The sequence below is a fragment of the Salmo salar genome, chromosome 02, assembly GCF_965601325.2.
Source record: "Salmo salar chromosome 02, fSalSal1, whole genome shotgun sequence".
NCBI classification, from domain to species: domain Eukaryota; kingdom Metazoa; phylum Chordata; class Actinopteri; order Salmoniformes; family Salmonidae; genus Salmo; species Salmo salar.
This window is the reverse complement of record NC_138292.1, coordinates 39,528,319-39,551,081: the sequence shown is the minus strand read 5'-3', so window position 1 is coordinate 39,551,081 and position 22,763 is coordinate 39,528,319. Positions and strand designations below refer to the sequence as shown.

At 42.8% G+C, this 22,763-nt stretch overlaps 1 protein-coding gene across 5 annotated transcripts in view; it reads right to left on the bottom strand.

Moving 5' to 3' along the window:
- The window catches only part of LOC106582686 (upstream stimulatory factor 2), a 30,230-nt gene extending 8,693 nt beyond the window's left edge, over window positions 1-21,537 (bottom strand). For 2 of the 5 annotated variants that reach the window (XM_014166012.3, XM_014166021.3), the window contains exons 1-6: window positions 20,875-21,536; window positions 6,766-6,803; window positions 3,745-3,851; window positions 2,584-2,703; window positions 2,152-2,299; window positions 1,760-1,847 (exon numbers count right to left, since the gene is read on the bottom strand). In XM_014166012.3, coding sequence (XP_014021487.1) covers window positions 1,760-1,847; window positions 2,152-2,299; window positions 2,584-2,703; window positions 3,745-3,851; window positions 6,766-6,803; window positions 20,875-20,915 — 542 coding nt within the window. In that variant the 5' untranslated portion in view covers window positions 20,916-21,536. Of the gene's footprint in view, window positions 1-24; window positions 64-1,759; window positions 1,848-2,151; window positions 2,300-2,583; window positions 2,704-3,744; window positions 3,852-6,765; window positions 6,804-20,874 lie in introns of all 5 variants that reach the window. The other 3 variants (XM_014166030.3, XM_014165986.3, XM_014166003.3) reach the window with 3 other exon arrangements.
- Window positions 21,538-22,763: the final 1,226 nt, after the last annotated feature.

Below are 22,763 nucleotides of genomic sequence, written 5' to 3'. Positions count from 1 at the left end.
AGGGGATGTGGAAGTTGTCCTCACCAGTTTAAACCGTCATGTTGCAGCATCTCGGTTTCGTCTCTGCGAACGGCAGGTAAGCGGTGGAAGTTTTCATTTAATTTCATTTATTTGCACAGATCAAATATGTTCAGTCATGGATCAGTTTATGCGTTGTTGATGAAAGAATAAATTAAAAAGACACAAATTATCACACACAAGAAAAACATATGGAAAGGGGGAATAGAATGGCAAAACACAGGAAAAACAAGTCCTCCCTACACAACAGCACACACTGCAGTGGTATCCAGCCCTTTTAGACTGTACATTTAACAGTAGAGTAGATAAAAGCTTTACTGGTAGCCAAAGAGAACTGGGGAATCACTGCAGCCCGACACTAGAACTAGACATACAACAACTGGACTGGTCTTGTACGAACGTCCCACACAAAAGCCCCAAGAAGCCTAAAGAACTTAATAACAAACCCATACCCCAACACCTTACTGTGAGAAAATTGATGACCATCCCCTTTACCTAAAGCTAAATTGTAAAATGTATTTTCTTTTTCAGAATATAAGAAGCTCCATGTTGTTCTACAGGCCTGAGAGTAAGAGTTCATCACATACAGGCAGGGAAATGGCAAGGGATATCCACTCAGTCCAACACAAATTAGATTTGAGAGGATCATGTGTTCGTTCTGGATGGCAAAACAAGCATGGCGTTATGTCAAATTTTTAAAAAAGCACTTTGGAACCATTCTTCCAAACCATTTCCCTTATGTGCAGAAGCCTTGAAACGATCTAATAACAAAAAACATACAACTCCTTATTTTATATTCAAACACTTGCCTGGCACCCTCCCTTCTAGATTATATATTAGTTTATGGGCATGTTTACAATTTACTCACACCCCTTGGCTCTGGGCATGCAATATGCCTTCATAGAAAAATAAGCACATTGAAATTACATTTCCTAAATTAACCAGAACACTAATGTCAAATTAATTCACTGACACAAATATCATTAATCATCCATTTGGCATGAGAGATTATTGAGATTTTCAGCATGGATTAACCAGAGTTAACAGTCTGGTTTTGATTCAGTGTTACTCATTCAGAGTGGTTTGAGGAAAATAGCTTCATCACATGATAATGATATTGATGATTGTGAGAGATAAACAAAATGAGGAAGTAGACAAGGAAGGGGGAAACCAGGGCAACAAGGACAGGGACACAACGACCCTGTGATGATGACATCCATCCCACAAGAACAGCAAAGTGTTCAAGGAAACTACACACACACACACGCAGTGCTGTCTGACCCAGGTCCAGGTCATGCTCAACCCAAATCTCTGTGAAAGTGAATAGGGGGGAGGGATGCAGTGCGACTATACTTTCAGTTTTTGGAGAGAATAGTCAATATACTACTTCTTCAATATTCAATCAGTGACTTAGTTTTCCAGTCTAACTGATACATCTCAGACTCAAAGCAAACCAACTCTTAGATGTTCTAGAAAAATCCTGTCAAATGACTTCTTAACAGGTCATTACTGATGAAAGGTTGAAATTACCGCATAACACCTAAGCGTATAGGCTAGTTCCTACTTGGAAGACATGTCTGACATGCTCGTGGTAGATGAACGCAAGGACTGCGTAGGTAGGTTTTTGACTGCTTAACATCTGGAGTGGCTCAGACTGCTGTGTGCATGGGCTCTCCTTTCAGAGTCCCCCTAAAATGAGGGACATAGGAGGAGAGGAAGTAGCGGTGTGGTTGATACTCACTCAGGGTAGGGGTGTGTGCGCGGAGCTATGGTTCGCTGTGTGCCTGTCTGCAAGACGTCAGGAGGGGTCATCATCACGTAGAACTGACCTGTGGGAGAAGGGAGAAAGAGAAAGCAAAAGAGAAAGAGAAAGAGAGAGAGGAAAAAAAATGGGGCAGGTTGGAGACTTCAGTGACAAAGTCTTAAGGGAGAATTTGCTAGCACTGAGACAAACCTTGTGGCTGAGGGGATGAACAGTTAATCTCAGTCAGCACTGTGTCATGGTACTCAAATGTCAATTTGATAAGTGGTCATTCTTCTTTATGTCTGGACTTGAACCAAAAACGAGGGACAGTATTTTGCCCTCAGAGGACTGCTAGCCTAGCGTTAGAAGTAGAGGTAGTGCTGACTCACCCCCGGCCTGTGTGGGGTCGGAGGTGGTCTGCACAGACACAGTGCCATCGCTCACAGCCGTAGCTGGGAAGTAGGCGAAGCGCGTCTCCCCTCCCAGCGTCTCTCCCACGGGGCTACCCCCATTACTGAAAGGGTTCTGGATCACAGCCTGACAGGGGACAAGGTGGGAAGGGTTAGCAAACCCTACTGACAACTAACTTACGACATGTATATTACTTGATAATAATTCATTAAAACAACTGACAAATTTATTTATATATATAAATAAATGTAAGTGTTCTGGTTCCTGCACAACAAAAATATACAGATAACTTGTAAAACGATCAATAGTTTGATACTACTGAAGTATGTCAGGCTCCCTAGCCATTAGGGAACTGTGTTATTGTAAGGGGTGACAGTAGTGGCCTCGGTTCCTGGTGTTCTGGTACCTACCTGGGCCACTGCTTGAGGAGCGCCGGGGAAGGCGGCCGTGGAGACCACGCTAACCGGCCCTCCCCCGTCATCTCTCCCCTCCAGCTGCTGGTCAGTTACCTGGACAACACGGTAAGTCACCTGGGGAAGAGAGGGAGACAGAGTGAGGGAGAAAGAGATGGACAGACAGACAGAGAGAAACCAGAGTCATTAATTCTACAACAAAGAGCATGGGATGCCTTCTAGCCTGACCACTGTCATTTTAATGTCACTGTGTTTTCAGGACTTGCAGATTGTTTACGTCATATTGAGGTTCACACCCTAGGCTGCAGTATTAAGCCCTTGCACATTGAATGATACTGCTAGGCCTACAATTGATCTACACACCCAACATATGCTTATATGGCAGAATGTGCCTAATTCAATATAAAAACAGCTTCAAAATAATCTGTATTTGTACCCCTTCATCATGTGACTCACCTCCTGACTAACATGTGACAACAGCCGCATGCCAATCCAGGAAGGGGATTGGAATCACATGATCACTCACACTAACTGTGTTTACTCCAAATGAGCAGCGAAAGGACCAGCTCTAACTAGCTTCATCCTTCACCCCAAAAATAAAAAAATAAAAACAAGTTTATGTGAAGATATAACGTTCACTGTGACGGTCCACAAAAGCGTAGACGTAAACATTCACAATTAATGAACCAATTTAACATCCAAACCTGTAGGCCTATATCAGTGTCCTGGCCGGTTCTGCTGTCTGGGTTCAAAGAGAACGAACACAAGGCTTTCAATTCAATGGAGAGGATAGTGTTGAATGTCAGGGTTATTCAGGGTTTTCCATTGTGTGATGTGGTTGATTCTCTAGTGGAGGGATGGGCAACACCAGTCCACAGGGGCCTGATTGGGTGTCCAGCCCCAGCTAACACACCGGACTCCAATAATCAACTAATGATGATCGTCAGTTTAGAATGCACTTAGTTTAAATCAGCTGTGTTTGCTAGGGATGGGGGGAAAGTATGACACCACTCTGGCCTCTGGGGACTGGGGTTTCCCATCCATGCTCTAGTGTGAGTGATGCAGTAAACTGACCTCATACAGTAAAAACAGACCTATGTGAATTCAGCTAGTTAAATGTTTCTAAAATCAGCAAAACGCTGTTCACGGGATACCCACCTGACCACCCTCAGAGCGGAACTGGTACTGAATGTTGTGGTCCGCGAATGCCTGGGCCTGCTGAATACTGCCTATGGTAACTGCAGTCTGCTCCCCTTCCCCGTCTCCTGAGAGAAGGACAGTGGAATGAGAGGATCGATAGAAGGATGGAAGAGAAAATTAACACTCAGATATCCTTTGATGAGAAATGAGTGAGGCAAGGAGCATTATTGCAAAAATGCTAGGCCTAAAACTATTTGACACTTAAGCGTGTGTTTTTGGTCTGTTCTTTGGTTGGTTTTTGAAAGCATCAGGTTTTTCAAGAGGATGCCTGAAATGTCAGTACTTTGAAATGTATGAAAGAGTCAGAATGGTGAAGTTACGCACAATGGCACACATGCATCCGAAACGCATACAGTGAGGGGGAAAAAAGTATTTGATCCCCTGCTGATTTTGTACGTTTGCCCACTGACAAAGAAATGATCAGTCTATAATTTTAATGGTAGGTTTATTTGAACAGTGAGAGACAGAATAACAACAACAAAATCCAGAAAAACGCATGTCAAAAATGTTAAATTGACTTTCATTTTAATGAGAGAAATAAGTATTTGACCCCCTCTCAATCAGAAAGATTTCTGGCTCCCAGGTGTCTTTTATACAGGTAACGAGCTGAGATTAGGAGCACACTTAAAGGGAGTGCTCCTTATCTCAGCTTGTTACCTGTATAAAAGACACCTGTCCACAGTAGCAACCAATCAATCAGATTCCAAACTCTCCACCATGGCCAAGACCAAAGAGCTCTCCAAGGATGTCAGGGACAAGATTGTAGACCTACACAAGGCTGGAATGGGCTACAAGACCATCGCCAAGCAGCTTGGTGAGAAAGTGACAACAGTTGGTGCGATTATTCGCAAATGGAAGAAACACAAAATAACTGTCAATCTCCCTCGGCCTGGGGCTCCATGCAAGATCTCACCTCGTGGAGTTGCAATGATCATGGCCGGTTCCCCTCTCTCCACTGGGATTCTCTGCCTCTAACCCTATTACAGGGGCTGAGTCACTGGCTTATTGGTGTTCTTCCATGCCCTCCCTAGGAGGGGTGCGTCACGTGGCGGAGATCTTTGTGGGCTATACTCGGCCTAGTCTCAGGATGGTAAGTTGGTGGTTGAAGGTATCCCTCTAGTGGTGTGGGGGCTGTGCTTTGGCAAAGTGGGTGGGGTTATATCCTTCCTGTTTGGCCCTGTCCGGGGGTTTCATCGGATGGGGCCACAGTGTCTCCTGACCCCTCCTGTCTCAGCCTCCAGTATTTATGCTGCAGTATTTTGTGTGTCGGGGGGCTAGGGTCAGTCTGTTATATCCGGAGTATTTCTCCTGTCTTATCCGGTGTCCTGTGTGAATTTAAGTATGCTCTCTCTAATTCTCTCTCTGAGGACCTGAGCCCTAGGACCATGCCTCAGGACTACCTGGCATGATGACTCCTTGCTGTCCCCAGTCCACCTGGCCGTGCTGCTGCTCCAGTTTCAACTGTTCTGCCTGCGGCTATGAAACCCTGACCTGTTCACCGGACGTGCTACCTGTCCCAGACCTGCTGTTTTCAACTCTCTAGAGACAGCAGGAGCGGTAGAGAGAGACTCTCAATGATCGGCTATGAAAAGCCAACTGACATTTACTCTAGAGGTGCTGACTTGTTGCACCCTCGACAACTACTGTGATTATTATTATTATTATTATTATTAGACCATGCTGGTCATTTATGAACATTTGAACATCTTGGCCATGTTCTGTTATAATCTCCACCCGGCACAGCCAGAAGAGGACTGGCCACCCCTCATAGCCTGGTTTCTTCCTAGGTTTTGGCCTTTCTAGGCAGTTTTTCCTAGCCACCGTGCTTCTACACCTGCATTGCTTGCTGTTTGGGGTTTTAGGCTGGGTTCCTGTACAGCACTTTGAGATGTCAGCTGATGTAAGAAGGGCTATATAAATACATTTTATTTGATCATGAGAACGGTGAGGAATCAGCCCAGAACTACACGGGAGGATCTTGTCAATGATCTCAAGGCAGCTGGGACCATAGTCACCAAGAAAACAATTGGTAACATGCTACGCCATGAAGGACTGAAATCCTGCAGCGCCCGCAAGGTCCCCCTGCTCAAGAAAGCACATATACATGCCCGTCTGAAGTTTGAATCATTCAGATGTTCTTTGGCAGAGGACAACTGGGTGAACGTGTTGTGGTCAGATGAGACCAAAATGGAGCTCTTTGGCATCAACTCAACTCGCTGTGTTTGGAGGAGGAGGAATGCTGCCTATGACCCCAAGAACACCATCCCCGCCGTCAAACATGGAGGTGGAAACATTATGCTTTGGGGGTGTTTTTCTGCTAAGGGGACAGGACAACTTCACCGCATCAATGGGACGATGGACGGGGCCATGTACCGTCAAATCTTGGGTGAGAACCTCCTTCCCTCAGCCAGGGCATTGAAAATGGGTCGTGGATGGGTATTCCAGCATGACAATGACCCAAAACACATGGCCAAGGCAACAAAGGAGTGGCTCAAGAAGAAGCACATTAAGGTCCTGGAGTGGCCTAGCCAGTCTCCAGACCTTAATCCCATAGACAATCTGTGGAGGGAGCTGAAGGTTCAAGTTGCCAAACGTCAGCCTCGGAATCTTAATGACTTGGAGAAGATCTGCAAAGAGGAGTGGGACAAAATCCCTCCTGAGATGTGTGCAAACCTGGTGGCCAACTACAAGAAACGTCTGACCTCTGATTGCCAACAAGGGTTTTGCCACCAAGTACTAAGTAATGTTTTGCAGAGGAGTCAAATACTTATTTCCCCCATTAAAATGCAAATCAATTTATAACATTTGACATGCGTTTTTCTGGATTTTTTTGTTGTTATTCTGTCTCTCACTGTTCAAATAAACCTACCATTAAAATTATAGACTGATAATTTCTTTGTCAGTGGGCAAACGTACAAAATCAGCAGGGGATCAAATACTTTTTTCCCCCTTACTGTACATCCCACCATAAATTCTTACCTTCTAATTGGACGACCTCCTCCTCTTGTTTTTCGTGACTAGGAAGACATGAACAAGAACATTTTCAAAATATAGGCAAGCAAGGTCTAGCTGACAAGGTTAATATAGAGTAGGGGATGGCAGTGGAGTACAGATGTTACAGTGACTTGGCTAATTGCCAGCAGTGGTGGAAAAAGTACCCAATTGTCATACAGTAAAAATACTGTTATAGTGTGGACACTATATAAATAATGACATGGTTATTATTGGTATTGACCGTGACCTTCCCCTTTTGATGATGTCATCACTAAGAGCGAGTTCTGTGCAATGTGATTCTACCACCGGTTGAGTGGGCTATATAGTTCTGTTATGTTTGTACTGTTTGTACCTGGCAATACACCTTTTAGGTTTGGGTTGAAAGTAAAGGAAAGTAATATCGAAATGTGTGTGGGCATTCCTTGTCAAGTTACTACAAATACCTTAAAAGAAAATGACTCAAGTAAAAGTCATCCAGTAAAATACTACTTGAGTAAAAGTCTTAAAATATTTGGTTTTAAATATACTTTAGTTTCAAAAGTAAATGTAATTGCTAAAATATACTTAAATATCAAAAATAAAAGTGAAAGAATATATAATTTCAAATTTCTTATATTAAGCAAACTAGACGACACCATTTAAAAAAAGAATTACAAAAATAATAATATTTACGGATAGCAGGAGGTATATTCCAACACTCAGACATCATTAACAAACACAGCATTTAGAGATGCCAGTATTTTTACTTAAGTACTTCAAACCACTGCTCCCTCTCACATCGGCGTCACTAAAAGCATGGTCATCGCCTCCTCAAGCACAACGAACAATGGCAGACTGGGGCAAGGGCCCGATGTAGAAATCGCTCTGTCATTTCCTGGTTGCTAAAATTCTACACTCTTCGCTCAATTTGAATAGCGTAGGGAATCATTGTGTAGGGAATCTAAAAAAATATATATAAAAAAAAAGCATTTTCAATAACAAAAAAAACGTGGCTGTTTGAAGTTGGTGGACTAAACAAAGTAAAAACAGTCTCCACCATCGTCTATGCAATCTTGAATCCTTGGGAGGTAACCACCATGGCCTACAGTATGCTCGCCAGGATCCTTGGGACATCGGACAGCACTAACCTCCTCACAGAGTTGCAGGAAAATTCGATGCGGGGTAAGGGGGAAGAGTTGTTTATATTCAAAGTGTTGTTGCAATTCACCTAGCTTTGGGTGAGATATTCTACATTTAGCATGTTAAATTCTTCAAGAATCAATGGGCAGTGTTTTCTTATATTCATTTAGCAGTGGTGACCGCTGCAAAAAAATATGATAAAATAAAACAAAAAACACACAGAGCATAACAAACATTAGGAACACCTAAGGTGTCGAAAGCGTTCCACAGGGATGTTGGCCCATGTTGACTCCAATACTTCCCACAGTTGTGTCAAGTTGGCTAGATGTCCTTTGGGTGGTGGCAATTCTTGATTCCGACGGGAAACTGTTTAACATGAAAAACCCAGCAGTGTCGCAGTTCTTGACACAAACCAGTGTGCCTGGCACCTACCATACCCCGTTCAAAGGCACTTACATCTTTTGTCTTGCCCATTCATCCTCTGAATGGCAGACATACACAATCCATGTCTCAACTGTATTAATGCTTAAAAATCATTCTTTAACTTGTCTCCACCCCTTCATCTACAATGATTGAAGTGGATTTAACAAGTGACATCAATAAGGGATCATAGCCGTCACCCGAATTTCCCTGGTAAGTCTATGTCATGGAAAGAGCAGGTGTATACTCATATACTAGGGGTGAACATTAAAACATTTACACGAAGTTGGGATTATTAACATTAAATGACATCCCTAACCGAAAATCTTTTTTTCCCCCTTGTGTTTTTCCCCTCTACATAATTAAAATCACAGTGCAGTTATCACAAAACATTTTTCCTGTTATAGCCTAACTACACGATAGACAATAAAAGGCCTGGAGAAAGTTGTGTAATTTAAATTAAACAGGTAGGAAGAGGCGAACTCTAGGCTGCTTTGGAGAATTTGTGAGCAATGCAAGACAATGCGAGATGCAGAATACCAAGAGATCATATAGGCACGGTTCTGCCTGCCCCATCCTCTCTCTTGGGCGCTGCCCTGCCTGCACTTTCTCTTGGCTAATGATGCAAGCGTGTGTTCAGTCTTCGGTCTGTTGCATGTAGAATAGCCTAGCCTATTAATTTTGTCTCATAGGCCCTAATATGGAATTACAGTAGTCCAAAGTTAGCCTGTATCAATTAACCCTGAAAGCGCCTCAGCTAGAGCATGTTGGTTTGTCTTTTAGGGTAGGCTACACTACGGCTTATTAAAATGCCGACACGAAAACGTCTCTGGTGATATGAAGTGGGACTAACGTCCATTACTAGGCGACCAGAACTGTCAATCAAATAATAGACCATACTCTCCTAAAGAAAGTACTTTAACGTTTGTTAAATACAGTGGCTTAATAAGACATTTAGTAGAAAGAAAACACATCTAGCTACCCTACCATAGCAAACTGCATAAAAAAAAAAAACATCAGTACATTAAAATCAGCAAAGTTTGTTGTCAGGGTAAAAATACAGATGCCAGAGCAGAATTCTACTGTCTGAAATGGTAGGCCTACAGATGCCGTGGCACAAAAAGTACATTGTTGCTAACGACACGCTACTGTAACTGAGTTCTACGTCTGTAAAGGGTTGCGGTAGATATAACTTCATTACCCGGCCGTAGCGGTCATACATACAGTGGTTGCTCCACTAAAAGTTTTGCAATTATGCTGCGGGACTTAGAGGTAATTTGTGGTTTAGTACGGTACCCTGCGTCACCACTTCATTGCTCCAGACCAGCGCAAGGGGGAGTTAGAGCACTGATTATGCTTTTGGGTCCTACTGTGTCTCTGACAACGAATGGGCGACATAAACCTAAATAGAAACTGATAATTGTGCAAGACTTCAGTATTACTTACTAAAACTGTTGTTACACTAAGGTTAGGATTATTTTGCTCTTACTGTAGTACTGTAGCCCACTCCCGACTGGTCACGTTGTACAGCGCCTCAGTGGCGCAATGTTGCTACAGATGCTGGTTCAATACCCGTGCCGGCCTCGACTGGGAGACCCACGAGATGACTGTAGGTTTTTGGTTTCTCTCCCTCTAAAAACAGAATTAAATCATTCTAAATGACAAACTGCCTTTATTTACAAATTAGTAACAATGTCTCACCCCATGTTCAAGAACGGCCTTATTCCTCACTCATATTACATTATTTGAAAAATGTAATCTTCAAAATAGTTGTCATTTAAACAAAGCAATTAATATTAATTTAGAATAATATAAAAGTCCCTTGGATATAATCACAGATCTATTATTAACTCTGTTATTAGCAGGACAATATATATTGGTCATGCTCCCGAGTGGCGCACAATGGGATTGCCTTGCAGTTCTCCAGCTGTATCCACTGAAAGCGCACAAGGTTCAAGGCACGAGGGCAGGGGGCACAGGATGGGCAGCAGAGCCGGGCACAGAAGACGGACCTAGCCAATGGGGAAGGGAGGAGGAAGGGTGGACCCCCACCCCGCCACACTGGGTAGCACAGAGCAACACTAAGGGGCATTGCACTAATAATGGTGGTGACTACGGAAACGTTTCCGCTGTTCTTAGTGCCAGTCTGCACGTTCAAACTAAAACAATGTAACTAATAATGGCATCTTTATGCTTTCATTAATAAAATACTCTTTCAAAATGCAGATGTTACCTTAGTAGTAATTTGTTATGGATGAATAACTATCAAAAAAATATATATTTTTTTAAATAGGCCAAATCGGTGTCCAAAAATACCAATGTCCGATTGTTATGAAAACTTGAAATCGGCCCTAATTAAATCGGCCATTCTGATTAATCGGTCGACCTCTACTGGAAACAATGAAAACCGAGGGGATTTATCCGAAAATAGAGAGTAATGACAGTGTTTTCTATGTTCCAGTAATAGTGCAAGAAATTGTAGAACTTCAAGCTCTGATAGATAGTGGGTCTATGACCTGCAGGTTAAGTGAGTCAACTGAAGACACACTTCTGAAATGTAATGTGATAAAACCAGAGTCTAGAAAGCCAACTCAAGTAGTTCTTGTAGGCTGTGGGGGCAACCAGGCACAGCCTAAGTATAAATATGACTGAACATTGATCTTTTAGATTGCAAGATGGCAGTGTCTGTTTTAGTTGTACCTGGACAGACAGACGATATGATAGTTGGATCGAACGCCATAAAACACATAATGCAACAGGTTAAGAAAACAAAGTGGTATTGGGACAGTCTCTCCAAACCTGCCAAAGGAGATTCACATGGACTTTTACTCAGCATCCTAGCCAACGTGAACCACTGGCACGGTGACAAAATACCAGACAAAGTGGGAACTGTAATGCTCAAGCAGTGTGACTCATGCATCAACATGAACATTTGGTCTGGGGAAAACTGAAAGAAAAGGTGCTGCTATCAGTTGGTAGTACTGTAGTCATAGAGGCCACTACAGCACGATCTGCACCAAGAAATGTCCTAGTAGGACGCACTGTATGTCCTTTGAGGGGTGACAAGTGGGTCCCCATGAAAGTGATCAACATGTTGGATCACCCTATTGTTCTCTGCCGTAACACCAAGTTGGCTGATGTGCACCCATGCCTAGCCCTAGAAGACCTAGAGCTCTATTCCAGTCATGCTGAGAACCCCAGTAAGGTCCAGTCTGCTCTTCAGAATGTCACCCAAGCTGGGGAAGAATGTTCAGTTAGTGGAAAAAGGGTAAAGGAGTATGTACAAAAGTTGGAAGAGTTGGGCTTAACAGAAGTTGACAGAGTCCTGTGAAGTGTCTGATATGTGGAAAGGAAAACTATTGGACCTTATTGCACAGTATGAAGGCATCTTCTCCAGGGACCAACTTCACTGTGGAGAAGCGAAGAACGTCATCCACCGTATCCGACTCAAAGATGAAAAGCCTTTCAGGCTGCCGTTCAGGAGGGTCTCTCCATCCGACTACCAGAAGCTGAGGCAGACGGAGGAAATGGAGGAGCGGGGCATCAACCGAAAGTCCAGTAGTGAGTGGGCTTCCCCCCTTGTCCTGGTTTGGAAGCCGTCAGGAGAGTTGAGAATTTGCACTGATTTCAGATGGATGAACCAGAGGACAGAGAAATATGCATACCCATTGCCCCATCAAGCCGATCCTCTCGCTGCTTTGGGAGGGAACTGCTTCTTCAGTACTATGGATTTGACTTCTGATTCCACAACATCCCCATACATGAAGATGACCGCAAGTACACAGCGTGCACAACACCCACAGGTTTATTTGAGTACAACATAATGGCTCACGGGTTATGTAACAGCCCAGCAACATTCGCCAGAATGATGACCTCGAATCTTTGGCGACCAGAACTACTTGTCCCTCCTGTGCTACTTGGATGATCTCCTGGTTTTCGGGAAGAGTAAGCAGGAAGCCCTGGACCGTCTTGAAATGGTGTTCTCCCGCCTTAAGGGACACAACCTGAAGCTGGCGCAAAAAAATATGTTACCTCCTCAGAAAATCTGTCAAGTTTTAGGCCATATCGTCACGGCAGAGGGCATTGCAACTGACCCAGGAAAAGTGTGGGCAAACTATTATTCCCACTTCATTGTGAGTTTCTCAGGTTTAGCCAAACCACTGTTTCGTCTGATTGCAGGACAGAAAAGTAACCGGAATGGAGAAAAAGGAAAACCTCATAGCGTGGCCTTAAAATGTCTGAAACCTGAAGACTGGACTTCTGAATGTGGGGAGGCGCTGGAGAAGCTAAAAGTTGCTGTCTCCCAAACAGCCGTGCTGGCACACCCAGACTTTAGCAAACCGTTTCTCCTATCAACAGATGCATCAATGGATGGCTTAGGTGCAGTACTTAGCCAGACATTTGAGGGTGAGAGTAGGCCCAGACCAGTAGCTTTTGCAAGCAAGACTGTCGAGGTCCCAGTCCCGTTACCCAGCACACAGATTAGAGTTCTTCACTCTTAACCTGTTAGGACTAGGGGGCAGTATTGACACGGCCGGATAAAAAACGTACCCGATTTAATCTGGTTACTACTCCTGCCCAGTAACTAGAATATGCATATAATTATTGGATTATTAGAAAACATCCTAAAGTTTCTAAAACTGTTTGAATGGTGTCTGTGAGTATAACAGAACTCAAAACCTGAGAAGATTCCATGCAGGAAGTGGCCTGTCTGACAAGTTGTGTTTCATCTTGGCTCTTTTTATTGAAGACTGAGGATCTTTGCTCTAACGTGACACTTCCTACGGCTCCCATAGGCTCTCAGAGCCCGGGAAAAAGCTGAACGATATCGAGGCAGCCTCTGGCTGAAACACATTATCGCTTTTGGCAAGTGGCCGATCAGAGTACTATGGGCTTAGGCGCGTGCCCGAGTCGACCCCATGCTTTATTTTCTTTCGTCTGTTTACCTAAACGCAGATTCCCGGTCGGAATATTATAGCTTTTTTACGAGAAAAATGGCATAAAAATTGATTTTAAACAGCGGTTGACATGCTTCGAAGTACGGTAATGGAATATTTAGAAATGTTTTGTCATGAATTGCGCCATGCTCGTCACCCTTATTTACCCTTTCGGATAGTGTCTTGAACGCACGAACAAAACGCCGCTGTTTGGATATAACTATGGATTATTTGGGACCAAACCAACATTTGTTATTGAAGTAGAAGTCCTGGGAGTGCATTCTGACGAAGACAGCAAAGGTAATAACATTTTTCTTATAGTAAATCTGACTTTGGTGAGTGCTAAACTTGCTGGGTGTCTAAATAGCTAGCCCTGTGATGCCGGGCTATCTACTGAGAATATTGCAAAATGTGCTTTCACCGAAAAGCTATTTTAAAATCGGACATATCGAGTGCATAGAGGAGTTCTGTATCTATAATTCTTAAAATAATTGTTATGCTTTTTGTGAACGTTTATCGTGAGTAATTTAGTAAATTCACCGGCAGTGTTCGGTGGGAATGCTAGTCACATGCTAGTCACATGCTAATGTAAAAAGCTGGTTTTTGGTATAAATATTAACTTGATTGAACAAAACATGCATGTATTGTATAACATAATGTCCTAGGGTTGTCATCTGATGAAGATCAAAGGTTAGTGCTGCATTTAGCTGTGGTTTGGGTTTATGTGACATTATATGCTAGCTTGAAAAATGGGTGTCTGATTATTTCTGGCTGGGTACTCTGCTGACATAATCTAATGTTTTGCTTTCGTTGTAAAGCCTTTTTGAAATCGGACAGTGTGGTTAGATTAACGAGAGTCTTGTCTTTAAAATGGTGTAAAATAGTCATATGTTTGAAAAATTGAAGTTTTTGAATAACGCGCCACGGGATTACACTGGCTGTTACGTAGGTGGGACGATTTGGTGCCACCTACCCTAGAGAGGTTAAGTGGGCTGTGTGTGATAAGTTCACTCATTGGCTGAAGGGGAATAGATTCACAGTCCTAACAGATAACAACCCCCTGACATATATAATGACGAAACCAAAGCTAGACGCCTGTGAGCAGCGGTGGGTCTCTAAACAGGTCCCCTTCGACTTTGACTTGAAGTACATCCCCGGGCCCCAGAATGTCCCAGCAGACCTGCTTAGTCGACAGCCGTTCGTTGGAGCTAGGAAGGCAAGTGAGTTCCCAGAGTATGTGACTTCAGAGTCCATCCAGGATGCATTCAAACTGTCAGTCAATATCCAAGGTGGTGAGATCCTGGCTCAAGTCTCTTCTGAAGGAGTGAAAGCAGTTTTGGAATCCTGTCTGGAGTGGGATGCGAGTGTGCCAGTGCGCAAATTCGAAATAGCCCAGTATTCTGCCAGCATCCTTCAGCATGAAGGGGGATTGGCTACTCTTCCAGTCCTTTCTTCTGATGTAATACGGAGAAAACAGAAGGCGGATCAGGTGCTGGCCCGAGTGGCGTACTTTGTTGAGAGGAGGAGACCTTCGCGGAGAGAGGGCTCATGAGACTGCCCAAGTGTTGAGAATGCTGAAGCATTGGGATAAACTCGAAATCAAGGATGAGATCCTCTAATAAAGATCTAAGGACTGAGTTGTCAAGAAGAGGTACCAGCTGGTGGTGCCAGACTCCCTTAACTTCTTATGGCTCCAATCCCGTTATTAAGGGGATTGATTTGACAACATCCGGTGAAATGGCAGAGTGCCAAACTCCCCAAAAATTATAACAAATATTTAACTTTCATACATTCACAAGTGCAATACACCAAATTAAAGCATAACTTCTTGTTAATCTAGCCACAGTTTCAGATTTCAAAAAGGCTTTACGGCGAAAGCAAACAATGCTATTATGTGAGGACAGCACCCCATCAAACAACACAGACATTCATATTTCATCCCGCCAGGCGCGACACATAACTCAGAAATAACGACATAATTCATGCCTTACCTTTGACGAGCTTCTTCTGTTGGCACTCCAATATGCTTCATAAACATCACAAATGGTCCTTTTGTTCAATTAATTACGTCGTTATATATCCAAAATGTCCATTTATTTGGCGCGTTTGATCCAGAAAAACACCGGTTCCAACTCGCTCAATATGACTACAAAATCTCTCAAGTTACCTTTAATCTTTGTCCAAACATTTCAAACAACTTTAGGTATTTTTTTTACGTAAATAATCAATAAAACTTAAGGCGGGATAAACTGCGTTCAATACCGGAGGAAAACAAAGTGGAGCATGCTTTTTAGGTCACGCGCCTCTGTCAAACAGTACATTTCCCTCGAGCCTCATTCTGAACAGGGCTACTTCTTCATTACACAAAGGAAAAACATCAAACAATTTCTAAAGACTGTTGACATCCAGTGGAAGCGATAGGAACTGCAAGCAACTGCCTTAGAATTATGGATTCTCAATGAAACCTCATTGAAAAGGGAGTGACTTAAAAAAAAAGAAAATCCTGGATGGTTTGTCCTCGGGGTTTCACCTGCCAAATAAGGTCTGTTATACTCACAGACATCATTCAAACCTTAGAGTGTTTTCTACCTAAATCTACCAATTATATGCATATCCTAGATTCTGGGCCTGAGTAGCAGGCAGTATACTTTGGGCACACTTTTCATCCGGACGTGAAAATAGCACCCTCAAGCCATAAGAAGTTATAGCCATCGTTCTGAGGGGAACCCATGATGAAGCCGGCCACCAAGGCCAGACTAGAACACTCCACTTGGTACGTCAAAGGTTCTTCTGGACTGGAATGGAAAGTATGTCTCCTACTGTAAGCGCTGTGTGGTTGGCATGACAATCGAGCCAGAGGCTAGGGCACCGTTGGAATCTATACAGACCAGCACAGCGTTGGAACTGGTGTGCATAGACTTGTGGTCAGCAGAAGGAAGGGATGGAGAGAGCGTTGATGTACTTGTCATCACAGATCATTTTACGAAGCTGGCACATGCGTTTCCTTGCCCAAACCAGACAGCAAATGTCGTTGCCCAGAAGTTATGGAACCAGTTCTTCTGTGTCTACGGGTTTCCCCAGCGGATACACTCTGACAAAGGAGCAAACTCAGTCACTTAACCTCTCTGGGAATGTGGGACGCTTACGTCCCACCCTAGTCAACAGCCAGTGGAATCCCGTCGCGCGAAATACAAAACCTCAAATGCTATAACTTCAATTTCTCAAACATATGACTATTTTACACCATTTTATAGACACACCTCTCCTGAATCGAACCACGTTGTCCGATTTCAAAAAGGCTTTACAGCAAAACATTAGATTATGTTAGGAGAGTACCCTGCCAAAAAAAATAATAATCACACTGCCATTTTCAAAGCAACTAGATGCATCACAAATACCCAAAACACAGCTAAATGCAGCACTAACCTTTGACAATCTTTATCAGATGACACTCCTAGGACATCATGTTACACAATACATGCATTTTTTGTTCGATAAAGTTCATATTTATATATAAAAACAGCATTTTACATCGGCGCGTGACGTTCAGAAAATATTTTCCCTCAAATGCTTCCGGTGGATCAGCGCTACAATTTACAAAATTACTATTCGAAAACATTGTTAAACTGTAATATTGTCATTCAAAGAATTATAGATTAACATCTCGTGAATGCAACCGCATTGCCAGATTTAAAAATAACTTTACTGGGAAATCACACTTTGCAATAAACGACGTGGTATGCTCAGAAAAATAGGCTAGGCGATACATGTTAGCGCCATCTTGGAACCAGGAATCCCAGGTCCACAACAAATGTAGTTTTGTTCTAAAAAGTTAATTTATGTCCCAATAGTTCCTTCTTGTTAGCGCGTTCCGAAGGCTACTCAATGTACTGAAGCGTGCGGGACTTGTCGTCACGAATGTGCAAAAAATATATATTTACGTTCGTTCAAACATGTCAAACGTTGTATAACATAAATCTTTAGGGCCTTTTTCAACCAGAGCTTCAATAATATTCAAGGCGGACGATTGCATTGTCTTACTAAACGTTTCGGAACAAAAGGGTTCCCATGGGCGCCCGCGTCATAGTAGTAATAGCCCTCCCCCTGTGACCAACTTCCCAAGCCTCTCTTTGGGTCTGTTTCTACCATAGAAGACTCAAACCACTTTGTAAAGACTGTTGACATCTAGTGGAAGCCTTAGGAAGTGCTAAATGATTAATAAGTCCCTGTGTGTTTCAATGGCAAAGGTTTGAAGTGATTCCACACATCAGATTTCCATTTCCTGTTAGGATTTGTCTCAGGGTTTTGACTCCCATATGAGTTCTGTTATACTCACAGACACCATTCAAACAGTTTTAGAAACGTTAGAGTGTTTTCTATCCAAATCTAGTAAATATATAGTTACTGGGCAGGAGTAGTAACCAGATTAAATCGGGTACGTTTTTTTTCCGGCCGTGCAAATACTGCCCCACATCCCCAACAGGTTAATCGCAGAATTGCTACAAGTGTCAGGAGTCAAAAAGTCCCATACCACTCCATATCATCTTATGGGCGATGGTCAGACGGAAAGATTCAACCACACGCTCGGTAACATGGTCCGATCGTTGCCAGCGAGAGCAAAAGAAAGATGGCCCCAGATGATAGACGCTCACCTTCTCGTACAACTGTACCACACACACACGAAACGAAAGGATTCTCACCGTTCTTCCTGATGTTCGGCCAAATTCCACGGCTGCCAGTGGACATCATGTTTGGAAGTACCTTGAATTACGAAGACGTGTTGACTCATGACGAGTATGTTGACTTGTTCCAAAAAGACCTGCGAGAGGCTGTCAGGATCGCTCAGGCCAACACCACTGAAGCTCAGAAAAAGCAAGCAAGGCAGTATAACAAGAGAGTGAAAGGTACTGCCCTGGAGATTGGGGACCGAGTTCTCTTGGCAAACCCGAAAGGAAAGAGGAAAAGGTAAACTTGCCGACTTGTGGGATTCAACGGTCTATGTGATCACATGGAAAGACCCGTCTGTGCACATCTACAGAGTCGAAGATCCTACTACCAAGAAGAGTAAGGTAGTTCATCGAAACTTTATACTGCCAGTGAACTTCCTGCCGGTGGGACAGACAGACGAGATGTCCACAGTAGCCTCTACTGCTTCAGAGGAGGACATAAAATGCAGACAGCGGTGATGAAAGACCGGTATTCGATGTGGATGAGGATTCAGAGGATCGAAGGACTGCTGTCTGGATTCTCGAGGGCCAGAACCCTGAGGGGCCCACAGAAGCTGAAGCTCAAAAATCTTCAGGACTGGAAGATGGAGTGAACATGATCCTCAAAGCACAAGGAAGGACATGATCTCCCCGGACAAGCAGCTAACTCAAGCACAGGAAGCTCCTCAAGGATGCCTGGTGATGATTCAAGTGATACTTCTGAAGATGACAAGTAGAAAAGCAACGTCAGTGAGCAGTCTAGATGGCATCAGCAGTAGAAGTTCATCAGTCAGTGGCTCTGTATGCATAAGATCTACTAAGAAGAGAATGAGTAACCAGAGAGAGGTAGAGCGCAGAAACAGCCAGACGTCTGAGTTCACTGATACAGTCCTGAGACCCAGTGAAGGCACTTTGAGAACTCAAACTGGAAGAGTTGTGAAGCCTGTCAGAAGACTTTTAGAGTCAATGAGTCAAGTGATTGCTGAGCCGGACAAAAGAGAGCATCTAGCTGCCCTGATTCAAGCCTTATCAACTTTTGTTGAAGTGACAGTACCCCAGTGAAACAGAAGCCAGAGGATAGATTAAGGAAATGAGAAATACTTTATTAGGGGGTCATAGGTTGTATGTATATGGGCATATTTCTACCTGGCAAAGTCTCTTTGCTGTCCTTCTGGATGACTCTTGGTCAAGGTTACCCCTGTGGAGGAAGAACTCTTACCTTATGTCTTAAAGTTTGCCGAAATTAAGAAGGGGTGAGTGTAGTAGAGTTAAAATGGTTATTCCATCAAACTTCTAATTATTAGAATAGTACACAACGCAGAACAGAACAACCAGGTTGAGGGTCAGTGGCCAAAGCCCGTGAACAGGAATATTCCAAGTTCAGACAGAAGGGGGGAGTCAGATCGCTATGATCGCCAGGAACTTTACTTTTGGTCTCTATTTTTAATTGTTGTGCTACTGGTGATGCCCGTTGATGTTAGGTAGGCAGCTACAGTAGCTGAATGATGTTAAAATCTTTGGGTTTTGTTTCATTAAATGTATTTTATTTCATCTGGGTGCTTGCGTCACCTACTAACACCCTGGTACTACCCGTAGCTCCAGTTCTCCTCAGTCCGAGAAAACACAGAAAAAGGTATGTGTTGCAGATTACTCCTTTGTAGAAGTCCATAACGTGAAATAAATAAAACATCCCAAGGATAATGCTGTAGATATTGTTATAAGGGAGTGTGAGACTATTGAAACATGTAACTTTCAGAGTTTTACTGTTGTTATTAATATAGTTTACAGAGTGCTAAAAGTGTTGCTAGCTAGCATGCCTTTCTGTGATGCAGACGGTTAGCTGAGCTGCCGACTGGTGATGCATTATGGGAGATGTAGTTTTGGCCCTCTAAGGTCTGAATGGGATAAAGGCGATTTCACGTTGTAACTTGTTTGTGTTGCAGTGTTTTTGTACACTAGTTGTTGTATTTTGGTACTGTCAACACTGAAAGCACCTAGCAATGTATTGGGGATGTGAGACAGGATATGTGTTTTACCTTTCTTCATGCTCATGTGTAGAACAACTTGTCAGATGGTGCATTGGAGACTGATGTGTTCCTGTCCTGTCTTTTCACAATACTATTGCAGGTATGGTTCTATTGTCTAAGAATTAAGATTATACATTCTTTGTATTAAGGACTGGTTATTATTTTATACTATACATTATGGCTTTATGTATGAGTGTGATTGTGTGAGTCCGAGAAAACGCAGAGAGAAAGAACAACTTGTCAGATGGTGCATTGGAGACCGATGTGTTCCTGTCCTGTCTTTTCACAATACTATTGCAGATCAACATAAAAGCCTAAAAGACAGCCGTGGTGTCGCTCTTCATTTCTTGGTTCTCCTGTGGTACATAACAGACCCGCTACACAATGATTCTCTACACTATAGTTTCTTGTTTTGTGGCAGAGCGATTTCTACGTCCAAAAAAGAAAAATGAATGTAGCAACTACATTCTAGCTGTAAGCTAACAACTTTGTATATCTCTAACTAACTAACGTTACCTAGCAAGCTAACTAATGTTATTTCAGTGTCATCGAAACTGATAGCCATAGCTAGCTAGGTAACGTTAGTTTAGTTAGCTGCCTGGCGTTACTACTAGCAAGTTTGATTACTTACCTAGTACTGTAAATTATCTACCGTAGATAACCGTGTTTGCATGAAATGCTGCAATCGTTTACTATACTGTAACCATTTTCTAATTGGATTTGCTAGCTTAGCTGTCCAAAATTATGACTAAAATAAACCACTTTATTGTATCTAGTTTATACTTCACATAATCAAGCTGTTCTCTAGAAAATGGAGGCCAGGCCTTCGCTTGCTAGAGGAGACGTCCATACATGATGAAGAGGAAGTGGCGGGCATTGTATTACCTTGTCGCGGTGTCCAGACTCTGTTCGAGGTGCAAATCCATCAGGGTTGGAATAAAATGTGATATTCAGTGACACGGACGCGTAGATGGAAGTGCTGATCACGGGAACAAACACTCGGGTCATGTGAGAGAGACAGTCCAAGACACGTGAGGCATAGATCGGACTCGAAGTTAAAATGGAGACCGCTGGCTGGGGTTTATGTCGCTCTCGAAGCTTTCGTTCTCACGGTTTCACTCGCTCCGCTTGCACTGCTAAATTGAGTCTGTTCCGTCAGGATAGCAACTTGGACTGTTGGAAATGTTTCGTTGCAAGGTTATGGCACAGTAATTCGTCGAGTAATTTCGGTCAATGTTTTGTCACGCTCGGTTTTTTCTCCTCTCAAAACCTCTGCAGTAAACCAGCGTCCGTCGTGTCTCACAAAATATGGAGTGGACTGTTAGCGAATTTAATTCCCCGCCCTGCTCTGCATCTATTTTTGTTCAACTTTTGATCTTGGAAGAGGAGTATGTAGAAATGTGTATTATGAACAGTAGGCTACTTCTGCAATGTTGATTTGGTGTGCCCCTGTTTGAAATTAATTTCAACCTTCTCCATTATATCCATTGCGTGCCAACATTTTTATTATTACACAACATTACAATTACAACTCTGATCATTTTGTCCTGTCTACATTCATGTCTGATATTTACACCAAAGATGGTTTCGAAACTGTTCGGAGTACAAATCAAGCTCATGTGACATGTGATGCTGCTGATCACGTTGGTTTACTCAGGTGAGAGCTGAGATCGAATCCGGGTTTTTGCTTTAACCACATGACTACCCTGTCAAATGAAAGTGATATACGATAACAAACAGCACCATTTTGTGGTGCACTGAGCATTTTGTAAACATTGAATCAATAAAATAAAAATTGTGTGCAGTCTACCTACGTTTTTTTATTTTAAGTGGTTGATATAATAGTTCCATTTAAATAGATACATATTTTCTATTGACCACCAAGGAACATGTTGCATATTTGATATGATTTAATACAACTTTTTAGATTGGGTGAGCATGATAATTTTCTTGACAACTTCCCTAAGTATGATCTACAGTAGCGCAGTCGTAGGAGTTTTTTCAGGGATTACAGACCTGGGCCCGTTTTCTAAAAAAGCATCTTAATGCTAAGTTAATTTTAGAACCATAAGATCCTATGGTTCTAACGATGAAGTTAGACTTAAGATGCTTTTGGGAAACAGGGCCCTGGAGCCTTTCAGTTGGGACAGCCTGGGTCAAATTCTGGGTTGACCTCGCTTTGTCCGCTTATGGCAACCATTGGTATTACTATGCATCTCAAATGCATTGCCAACTCACTCTTCCATTCCCCAGGATATACTGTATATCATGGGCTTGATGATGCTACTGGTTCCAAAGACTGTTTTCTCAAAGTCTGAGAGGCCCCCAAAGTGTATATATTTTCAGGTATGGTTTTAACTGAATGTGTGATTGTTTGGTCAACATGGTCATAAAAAAAATATTATCTACAGACCAGTGGCGGTCAGTGCCGTTTAAGATGAGGGAGGACAGTTTTTATTTCTATTACAGCATACTGGATGATTCTCATTCATATTCCATTCACCCAGTTCAATGTAATATTGATAGGTTTAGGCTACTAAATGATACTCAAATAATTTTCCCTATACCCATCATGAGGTTGCTACAACCTAGCCTATGAATGAAAGTTCACAAAGTAGGTGCACACACATCGAGAGACATTTGAGTTGACAGACAGTGACATATGAACAGACAGTGACATTCAATACCAATTTGCACAATCTTGCATGCATCTAGCTGATATAGGGTGTAATCATTAGTCCAACAGTTGCAAACAACATTGTCTATTGGACAAC